The sequence below is a fragment of the Muscardinus avellanarius genome (assembly GCF_963383645.1).
Source record: "Muscardinus avellanarius genome assembly, chromosome: 7".
Lineage (NCBI taxonomy): Eukaryota > Metazoa > Chordata > Mammalia > Rodentia > Gliridae > Muscardinus > Muscardinus avellanarius.
Genome location: NC_137793.1, coordinates 45401874 through 45413167, shown reverse-complemented (window position 1 = coordinate 45413167; position 11294 = coordinate 45401874). Strand labels below are relative to the sequence as shown.

General features: G+C 45.3%; 1 protein-coding gene across 1 annotated transcript in view; it reads left to right on the top strand.

The window, feature by feature from the left end:
- Window positions 1-1026: 1026 nt before the first annotated feature.
- Window positions 1027-11294, top strand: part of TNFAIP8 (TNF alpha induced protein 8) — a gene marked incomplete at both ends in the record, with an annotated part of 62699 nt that continues 52431 nt past the window's right edge. The window contains one exon of the mRNA XM_080698907.1: window positions 1027-1081. Coding sequence (XP_080555033.1) covers window positions 1069-1081 — 13 coding nt within the window. The remainder of the gene's footprint in view (window positions 1082-11294) is intronic.

The window sequence follows — 11294 nt, the reverse complement described above, 5'->3', positions numbered from 1 at the left end:
GGAATAAGATTGATATACAACTAAAGATAATATAGAGACAACTGTGGTAAGGATCAGAAAATGTCATCAAGAAAGTTCATCAAGAAAGTACTGTGGGGATTAAAGCTTAGATCATATATACTTAATTAGGATAATCAGGAAAATGCTTTATAGAAGTGGTACTCTTGAAATGAGCTTGGTAGGAGGAGCATAATCTTACCTGTCGGGGTAGAGAAGGAGACCATTTATGGGTGGTGATGACTGCCAAATCCCCACGTAAGCAAATAAGCTCCTACAGAGACTATTAGACGGTATATATGGAGACATGTGTTATATACATGTGTGTATCGTGTGTGCCTGATTACACTCACACTTACATTCTTTATAAATACTTAAGTTCTCTTCACAAGGAGGAGGCTAATGACTGCAAGCAGCATCACTGTCCACATTACGTGCCCTGGTTCTGAGAACAAGAACACCTCTAAGCAATACTTACTATTAATAGACATTCGTGTTTATACTAGCCAGGTAGGAATGAGGTATTCTTTTTCTTTTTCTTTTTTTCCAGGCTTCTACTAATGGGGCCACTCCCTTTTCTTCTTTAAGTATCTGCTTTTATTCCTAGCATGCTTAAACATTAGACTTCCTGTTGTGCTTGATTTTTAACATATCTCTTGTTTGCTCGATATCACATGTAATGCAGCATTTCTGTGTAGCCGTAGTTTACAGGTAGCAAGTTCAGGCAGCCGCCTGTCCATCTCCATTGTGAACACGGACACCTCTCTGGACTCAGAAAGGCGAGATAATGCATTCCACTACAAGTGACGAAACCCAGCACCCAGAATAACAAGCAAGACAACTTTTAAAGTGCCTTGTTGACCAGTGTCTGCTGTGCATTTGTTTGGTAAGCTCGTGGTGGATTTTTCAAAAGAATAGGATGAATTCTTTTGAACTATGCTCAAGGGAGACTGACTTCTCCTGATGGTGAAACAGATGCCCCAGCATACACATCTTCAGGGCGGCTGTCCTCAAGTTTGTGTGACTTTACCGAGGCACTGTAAAGTTGTCCTGATTGAACACAGGGAGAAAATGCTGAAGCTGGGTGAGTTAAACTGTCCTCAGACGGTCTTGGGCTTGCTGTTTGTGGGAATGTGGTGGAATGATCAGATGACTGACTGACATGGCGTTCCTATCTGACGGGGGATACTGTTTGGTCACGACTTTAGAGGGGACCATGTTCGATAAATCACTGCTTTTCTTTTGCAGTGGCTCTGGATGTGGGGAACCTAGTATACTGAGAGGGTGTGAGTATGATGTATGAATAAAATGGCATCTGAAGTTTTCATATAGACAGTTTCACTTAGAAACAAGTGAAGGATTGAAATGTTTCAGAAACAGGGCTCTGAAAAGATCAGATAGCTTTTTTTTTTACTCCAGATTTCTTCATTACATTTTCCATGCATTTATTAACTATAGAACCCCCCTCCCCCCCATTTTTGCATGGTCTGGTTGTGGAGATTACACTGTGGAGTGACCTGGAGATATTAGGAAACTTATTCCCATTCTCCCATCAGGTAGTCCAAATATTATAGTTGCCATTTTTCTCTAACAGCCAGAATATAATTTTACTATATATATATATATATATATATATATATATATATATTTTTTTTTTTTTTTTTTTTGGTGGTGGTACTGGTGTTCCTGGAAGCCCTTCTACCTCCGGGCTACACTCCCAAACCTATTTTATATTTTTGAAACAGGGTCTTTTTACGCCAGCGTGGCTGGCTTTGAACCTGCGTGATCCTCCTGTCTCCGCCTCCCAAGCGCGGGGATTACAAGCGTGCGCCACCATGCCCGGCTACCTTTTATATTTTTAAAATAATACCTTGGGCTTGTTTTTAGCCATATTTAATGCTTCTATAAGTACACTTAATTTTATTTTAAAGTAAACTGAAGCTGGACACAGTGCACATGCCTTTAGACACAGTACTTGGGAGGCTGAGATTGGAGGGTCGCAGGTTTGAAGCCAGCTTATGGTAACTTAGGGAGACCCTGTTTCAAACTAGAAAATAAAAAAGGCTGGGGGTGGCCGGGCATGGTGGTGCACACTTGTAATCCCCGCACTTGGGAGGTAGAGACAGGAGGATCTCGCAGGTTTGAAGCCAGCCACTCTGGCTTAAGAGACCCTGTTTCCAAATTAAAAATATATATATAAAATAGGTTTGGGAGTGTAGCCTGGAGAAGGGTTCCATCCCCAGTACCACCAAAAATAAAAAAAGGCTGGGGGTGTAGCTCAGAGGTAGCATGCCCCTAGACTTCAATCCCAAGTATCACCAGCAAATAAATAAAAAATTAAAAGTAAATATATTGACTACTTTATCAGGGATTAAAATAGAGCTTTTCAACAGCTTTTATAGTTATATGGTAGGTACACAGTTTAAATCAACGCATAATATTTGCTTAAACACATCTCAAAAATTTGTACTCCAAAGGATTTCTGTAACTTACATGGAATACTAGAAAAAACCCTAGAAATTGGAAGACATAGGTTGGCGTGTGTTTATCTAGTCTTTTGGCTCATTAATTGAACGTTTGGCAGCCAGTAGTATTTGGTGGAGTCATTCTATCTCTTGTGGAATATGGCCACCTGCACATCATTTATATGAAATAAACATTGTTTACCAGATTCCCAGAGCTGTGCATGTGAGTCTCTTTACAGAATAAGATATTTATATATTAAATTTATCCATATATGTTTATGTATCTGTGAGTGTACATTGTGGTGTATATACAGTTGGGATCAGAGCCAGATTTGCTTGGGAAGGTTTTATGGAAGAAGTGAGTTTGGGGTGGAGTTCCAAAAGGGTGATTAGTAATGAACGTTGGCAGAGAGAAGCAGACATAAAGCTTCCAGGATGGAGTGATTAAGGCCTGTATTCACTGGGAAGCCTGCTCCGTTTGCCATCAGGTTGTAAATTAGTGGTTGAAAATAGACAAGCTAAAAGTAAAGGGAACAAAAAGGTGGGAGCCAAGCAGAGAACCCGCGGGGCAGAGAGGTGCCCAGGAGCACGGACAGGCACTCTGGCTGGTGAAGCCTGCCTCGGATTCCCACACGCCCTTCCTGCCGCCCGCCTGCCTCTGCCTCTAGTGGAGCTGCCCGATATGCGTGAGGCAGCACTGTCTGCCTTGCTCACTTCAGGATGAATTACTGGGAGACCATCTTGCCAGTAGGGAAACTCACCACTCTCTTCTTCAGAGAATTTAAATGAAGAATCGGAGGCAGGAAGTGGATGTAGTCATACTCCACCCCCAGTGATATTTAGACTCAGAAACATGGAGCCAGATGCCAACATTAAGAATTTCTCTCCGACGAGCTGTTACTCTGTGGAGTGCTGCGTGTCCGCAGCCCTCAGCTCAGGGCAGGCTCTCAGCAAAATCACACCACAGCTGGCTCTGCGTCCTTGTGTTTCGCTTGGGTCAGCGGGTCTTTCATATGCTCACCGCGTCCATCCTGCTGACGGAGAGCACCCTGCCCCTGCCCACAGACCTCAGAGCCAAAGACACCCGGAGGCCGCTGCTCCCGCGTACCCTTCCACTGCACGCCCTTGTGAGGTTCCCGCCTGACGGCTGCGCCAGTGAACAAAGCAACTCCTGGGGAATTGACACTCTGTTTTGGGGGAGACTGACAATTAACAAAATAAATAAAATATATAGTAAGCAGAAACCTAAGTGTTAAGGAGAAAAAATTGTTTAAGATGCAGAAGGAAATAAGGATTGTTGTATGTGTGTAGAGAGTGACAGGGTCGTGATGTTTGCATTTTGGAGTAAAGCCTCACTGGGAGTGTATTATTAGACTCACCTGCGAGGTATGAGGAAGCCAGCTGGGAATATCCCAGGGCAGAACATTCCAGGTAGAGTGCAAGCAGCTGCAAAGGCCCTGAGGCCCACATGGCCTGGTGTGTTCCAGAAAAAGCTGATGGGAAAAGGAGAGGAAGCCTTCTTGCTGGTGAGGGCCTGATTAGATGGGGCCTTGAGAACAGCTGAAATGAATTAGCCTGGCCCTCAGCATCTCATCTTCTCATTTTATATATGAAACTTGGGTGGAAGAAGGCAAGGCAGATGTCCATCATCACCCGCCTCATCACCACAGCTAGAATAAAAAACCCCTCTCCACTCCAGCATTCTCCTCACCTCCTGCCTGCCCAGCTGGCCCTGTGGCCTGCACAGCCCCAGACTCCAGGTGCAGTGCTCTAAGGAAGCGAGTGCTGTGGGCTGCCAGCAGCTGTTTCAGCACTGAGTGTCTTGGTCATTCGCTCAATGTGTCCTACCTACCATAGAGGACACCGAGCAAACACAGGACGATCAGACCTTGTATCCCAAAGGAATGCAGTGCCAAGCATGGCTTTCCTTTGCTTTGATAGGAAGATAAATCCTTTGGGTTTTCCCAATAATACTCTCCTCATCAGTTGGTTAGCCCAAGAACCCAGAGCCTGGTGAACACTACCCTGCGTCTTATTTCATTCACGTGTAAGTCATTTGGGTAAAGCTAACATGAGGTAAAATTTCTACAATGCTAAGGTGTTTGATCGCTGCTCCTTGAATGACACCCTCCCCATGAAAGTAAAATGAGCACTAACCACTGTTTAAAATTAATTTGAAAACAGAATCGCCAGTTGAAAATGGAGTGTGACTGCATTGTCACCAAACACAGCTTAACCCCGGCAGTTTCTGCCAGGTACTCTGTTGTCCTCTTGCCTTACCGTGAGCTGGCTCAAGGTTCCCCCCTTCCATTTCCTTTAGATCCTATGACGGTTGTCCCCTGGGCACGGGCCAACTCCTCTCACATCACTCTGGGACGAAGGTCAGATTGTGCTAAGTTTAGAAGAAAATGACTTTGAGTAGGCACCTGCATTGTCTGCTCTTGTTTAATCATTCTGTGTCCTGTATCCAGTAGACAAAGTGACATGAGGTATTTGTATCTTGTGTTCTTATTCCGAGTGTTCCTGTTCTTTCCTTTTTCTTAAAGCAGTGCTCCCATTCTAGATAATGTGAGATTTACATCATCATCATCATACTTGCTTTTAAATTTGTTTGCATAGCCTCCCCCCTTTTTGCCAACCAAAGTGGCTTCATGTGTTCCTTTGTGTATGTTGTCTATAAAAGACCTCTAAAATTCAGTGGGGGGAGCATTAAGGTGAGCATAGATTGGCATTTTTTTGGAGTCAATTATTTTTTTTTAATTATTATTATTATTATTATTTTTTGGTGGTACTGGGGTTTCTGGAAGCCCTTCTACCTCCGGGCTACACTCCCAGACCTATTTTTACATTTTTTTAAAATTTGGAAACAGGGTCTCCTAAGCCAGCGCGCGTGGCTGGCTTCGAACCTGCCCGATCCTCCTGTCTCTGCCTCCCAAGCGCGGGGATTACAAGCGTGCGCCACCACGCCTGGCTGGAGTCAATTATTTTAATCAAGTTCTTTGGCTACCAGTTGAGTCTGAAGGCACAGATGTCGGTTGCCTTTTGTTTTGTATTTTTCAGGGAGAGTGATTTCCTGGGGAGCATTCTGAGCCAAGCTTGGGAAGAGCCTAAGAATGAGTGCTTGCTGGAAGAAATTCCACTATCAAAATGTAGGGCCAGTATGACAGCACAGCACTACAGAAATAGAGGGATTTATGTGGGGCTGCTATGGGCAGCAAGCATTAAGAATACTTGACAGCCGGGCATGGTGGCGCACGCTTGTAATCCCCGCGCTTGGGAGGCAGAGACAGGAGGATCGCGCAGGTTCGAAGCCAGCCGCGCGCTGGCTTAGGAGACCCTGTTTCCAAATAAAAATGTAAAAATAGGTCTGGGAGTGTAGCCCGGAGGTAGAAGGGCTTCCAGGAACCCCAGTACCACCAAAAAAAAAAAAAAAAAAAAAAAAAAGAATACTTGACAGACATTCCTACAATTCCAGCTCATTATCTGAACAGGAACATCACAAGTATTTGCTGCCTGTGGGAGATGGAAAATGAAAGGGATCAATGAAAGGTATCACCAAAGCATTTAAATACAGCACTAAGTAATTTCCCAGCTTCCAAAAGCTATTCTGTTGGGATCTGGTGTTTCAGCTGCAAGACCACAGAGTAGAGATGCCAGGATGTAATTAGCTGTGTACTGTGGGCCTTATTAGAAGCAGCCTCAGGTGGACTTTGAGCATTTTTTTGTTTTTTTTGTACTGGGGATTGAACCCAGGGGCACTCTATCTACAAAAGCTAAGTTTCTGAGGGTCTCACTAAGTTGTTGAGGCTGGCCTCAAACTGGAAGTCTTTTTTTTTTTTTTTTTTTGGTACTGGGGATGGAATAGGAATTCTACCTCTGAGCTACACCCTCAGCCCTATTTTTATTTATTTATTTATTTATTTTTATGGTACTGGGGTTCCTGGAAGCCCTTCTACCTCTGGGCTACACTTCCAGACCTACTTTTTTACACTTTTATTTGGAAACAGGGTCTCCTAAACCAGCGTGCATGGCTGGCTTCAAACCTGCGCGATCCTCCTGTCTCTGCCTACCAAGCCCTGGGATTACAAGTGTGCGCCACCACGCCAGGCAGTCAGCCCTATTTTTTATACTTTATTTTGAAACAAAGTCTCACTAAGTTGCAGAGATCCTCATTAAGTAGCTGAGGCTGTTGGTATACACGTGTTGTTCCTCCCTTCTCAGCCTTCCAAGTACTGGGATTACAGGTGTACACCACCACACCCAGCAACTTGGAGTACTTTCTAGGCAGAAATCTGGCCTGGCCTTGACAGAGCAGTGCTTTGCATTGTTGATCTGTCCCTTCTTCTTTTAGCCACTTAGTGAGATGTCCATCCTTGACCACAGGTGCCCCTGAGCCCCTTACCACAGCGGCAGCTCCTAGGAGAAATCCCAGGGCCATCCTGACCTGGCTCCTGGATACTTACTACTCCAAGTCAGAACACAGAGTTTTCACACACACACACACACACACACACACACACACACACACACACACACACGGGAGCGCGCGCCTTCCTAGCCTTTCTGTTTCTGGCCCTTTTTAGCCCCTGTCAGGGAGCAGCCACCTCCAATATGACAAGGTCATCCCCACGGGGGGGGGGGGGGGAATAGATCTAGAAGCCCCCTAGAGGTGATGAGAGAACACCAGCCGTGAGTGGAGGAGGAAGAGCAGGACCCCAGGCCCTCCGCTCAGGTTCTCCACCTCACTGTGCCCCTGAGGTTTCTCAGCCTTGGGACTCTGCTCTCTGCCACTACCATCTCTGTCTCTCTCTCTCCCTGCCATCAGACAGGACAGGTGTGGCCCTGGCAGAGCAGCGGCTTCCTGCTGCATGCTGGCCTTTGTGGGATGGCACGCTGCGGGGGGCTGGAAGGATGGTCTGCTGTGCCCCTTGGCTCCTTCAGCTGATGAGAATGTGGTGCCTTCAAATGGACACTTTCATATACTCCTCCTCCTTAGCTGCCCGGATGTTACATCAATTCTTACTCCTATTGTACAGGGAGAGAAAAAACCCCAACTTAGACTGGTTCATGCAAAAGAAAACTTTTTTATTCGCTAGATAGGATGAGGTTCAATTAGCATTTTAACAATGCCAGGAACCTGTATGCTTCTAATCCGCCTTCTGGGGCTGAGCTTCATCAGAGCTGACTTCTCTCAGAGTGAGAAGATTTGCCAGCAGCTCCAGACTTCCACAACACACTGTAGGAGGAGACAGAGAACAGGCTCTAGTGGCCGTCAGAGGACATGTGGGCCTTTCCAGAAACCCCTCACAAATTCTGATTCTCAGTGATGGGCCTGCTGGCTGTGGGGTCTGCTGTGGTGATGGGCTCAGCCTCGAGTTGCCTAAACTAGTAGCTCTGTGGCAAAAGGATGCTGCCACTATACCTGAGTTCCGTGGTGAGGGCTGGTTTCCAGAGAGGGAGGGAGGGTGGGAAGTGATGTGGAGTCTGCCGGATGTCAGCTACACTCACCTCGTCTTTGGTGTTTTTTAATTTTAATTTGGTGGCTGGCTATGGTGTGATATGGAGAATGTGGTTCTGCATATGGGGTTAGCAAATTCTGATGGCAAGTATCAGTGCTGTCAGGGAGAGCAAGGACACAGGTTCCATGAGCCCTAGTAGCACCACAGATAACAAAGGGAAACTCTGAAAGGTCAATAAAGTAGGCCTGAGGTACCATAGATCTGAACAATCAGGATAAGGAGTATTGAAAATTAATGACAGCTCTTCAACCTATGATAATTATATGTCAACACAAACACTAAAGTCTAGTATAATTTCAAAACAGCATATAATAAGGGCATATATTTCTGCAAGGGATAGCCTTACATTTAAAAGATCATGATTTAAATATTTGACTATTTTATTTATTTTAATTGTAATAACTGGGCTCTGAATAATGCAAAGTTTTTTGCAGCCGCACATGAATGAATAGAACAGGGCCTCAGTCCTGGAGAGTCGCACTTGGTTAGCTTTAGATGGGTCCTGCAGGAGGCTGGCCTTCTGAGGTAGGGGAAGAAGTGGGTAAGGCTAGCACCACTTTCATGGTGAGCCACGAGTCAGTAGGAGCAGAAGAGGTGGCAGTCCATGTTTTGGATGAAATCTGAGGCTGCTGTATAGGTTTCCAAACTCCAGTTTGTTCCCAGCCAGCCAGTATTTGCTGCCACGTTCCTGGAGAAATAGAAGCACAGAGAGCCTGATGGAGCGAGGAACTCTTTTTTTTTTTTTTAATGCAGGTCTGGGGATAGAACCCAGGAGCATTTTTGAGCTACACCCCCTGCCCTATTTTTTATTCTTTATTTTGAAACCGGGTCTCACTGAGTTATAGAGGGCCTCACTAAGTAGCTGAGGCTGATCATGAACCGCGATCCTCCAGGTCTCAGCCTCCCGAATGCTGGGATTACAAGCATGTGCCACCACGCCCAGCTAGCGAGGAACTCTTCACATCCATGAGCTCTAAGTGAGGGCTAACAGGGCCTGGAGTGAGCGAGCCAGGCCATGCAGTGGGCCCTGGAAATCAAACCCAGAAGGACCATGCCAGCTTTAGAGGATCAGGAGTGCTGATGGCAGGCTGTGCCCCAGAAAGCCTGTTGCAGGGAGGAGCCCTGAGCTTCTGAGGCCACAGAGGGGTCTTCTAGTTCCCCTTAAGATACTTGAAGGAGGAGCTTTTGGAAATGTAGCCACTCGGTAGGCCTATTTTCTCATTTGTAAACAAGTCTGAGGAATGGAGAAATTGGATATGATTCTTGGTTCTGCAAAGAGTGGTAGGAAGTGTCAGGAGGAACTAAGGTCTGGGCAGGGTGAAGACTTAAGTCCTCCATGCCAGAACATACAAGGCACAGTTTCTGTATTGTGTGCTACAGATGTCTTAAGCTACCAAGCAGCTCAGCTGGAGGAGTGCTGGGTGTGAATCGCTCCACACTGAGTGTCATTAGTTGGTACCTTCACAGGTAGTGCCTTACGGCCCCAGCTCACTGAGTTGATGGGTCATTTTGTTCTCAGGTGGTGACTCATGGCAGGCACTTCTGTTAAAGGCTGGTTCCAAGCCATGAGTGGTGGTGCATGCCTGCAATACCAGTACTTGGGAGGCTGAGACCGGAGGATGACAGGTTTAAGGCCAGCCTTAGCAACTTAGGGAGACCCTGTTTCGAAAAAAAAAAAAATTAAAGAGAGGGAGCTGGGAGGTATAATGCCTCTGGGTTTATCCCCAGGACTTGCTAAAAAACAAAAGTGGCTCCAAAACGTGGTCATGTTTTATCCTGGTGCGCCCCTCTGGCGTTTGCACCCTGCTTGCTAGTGCAGTGCTGTTGCACACTGTCATGGTCTGCTATTGCTAGTGATCCTGTTGCTCAGCAGTCCACCTGGGCTCCACTCAGAAATGCTTAGTACAGGATTATCTCACTGGTAGGGAAGAAGCTGCAAGTTTGCTTTTAATGTCAGTCTGTGTAATCAGTGATCTGAACCCAAATGCCTGGAGGAAACAGGCAAGTGATTGGACAGTGTAAATAGTGCTCTGCAAACAATTTGAGTTGTGAGGCTTGCAGCACATGGAGAGAGAGAAGGTTCTCTTTAAAGGCATTGAAGTTCAGATGAAAAATAAAACTCAAATGGCCAAAGAGAACTCCACCACGAGCTGGACTCAGTCCTAAGACTCCCAGTTTGTCCTTCTTGGGCTATAAGCCAACTGACTTCATTTATCATTGCTGTGTTTGCTTGGTGCCAGAGATACCAAATGGGATAGGAGCCTTGTATATTTTCATTTTTTAATTGACTTCAGCTTTTACCTTAGATTAGATGACTGACCCTTTCTGGGATAAGAGGACCACTGTAATTGTCACCTACAGACTGGAAATAGCTCAAAAGAAATCATATCCTCATGAAAGTCAATTTTGGTCTTTAGAGGCAGAATCAATTTAGAAAAGGAGAGATGGAAATCTCAATCAAAATAATTCTGGGTATTTTACAGCATTTAAAATTTTTTCATCCCTGGAGATAAGAAACCCACGCTTTTGACACGCATGCTCTGTTTTGCATTGTCTACTGGGCATCCTCATTCCTCTCTGTCGTTCCTTGGTGTTAGGCAGATATGAGGCTGGTGGCCCGAACTGAGTGTGGTACAAGCTTGTGTTCATTCTCTTCCCGACCCTTCCCATGCTCTTTATTTTTAAAATTCTTACTGTGCATTGTAGTGCGATTCAGAGTGACACATTCCTGTTCCTCTTGGTGTGTTCCCCTCGCACCCTTCCTCCTTTCCCGCCGCATACATATTAGTGTGATTGGTAGTGATACCTTCATATACAAATATGTGCAACTCTATTTGATCTGCTTCCTTCCTCAAGCCCACTTTCCCCCTTATTGCCTTCCCTGCCCCTTCCACTCTTCTCCTTGTCTCTCTCCTTGTTTTCACCAGGTCCCTTTTCTTAATTTTCTTCCCATACATAAGAAGAAACATATGACTCTTGGCTTTCTAATACTGACTGATTTCACTTACATAATCTTGTTTAGTTCCATCCATTTTCCTTTAAATGACACAATTTTGTTCTTCTTTATGGCCGAGTAAATCTTCATTATGTGTATGTACATTTTTTTATTCATTCATCTGTTGACAGACATGGAGTATTATATCTGGGTCATATATGGTTCCATTCTTAGACTTTTGAGGAACCTGTATATAATTGCCATAGTGTCTATACTAACTTAGAATTCCACCAGTCGTGTTCCTCCCCACTCACAACCCTTAATTTATGTATCTCTGCTTCCGACCGAAGGTGCCCTGTAGTCCATACTTTTGCTAGT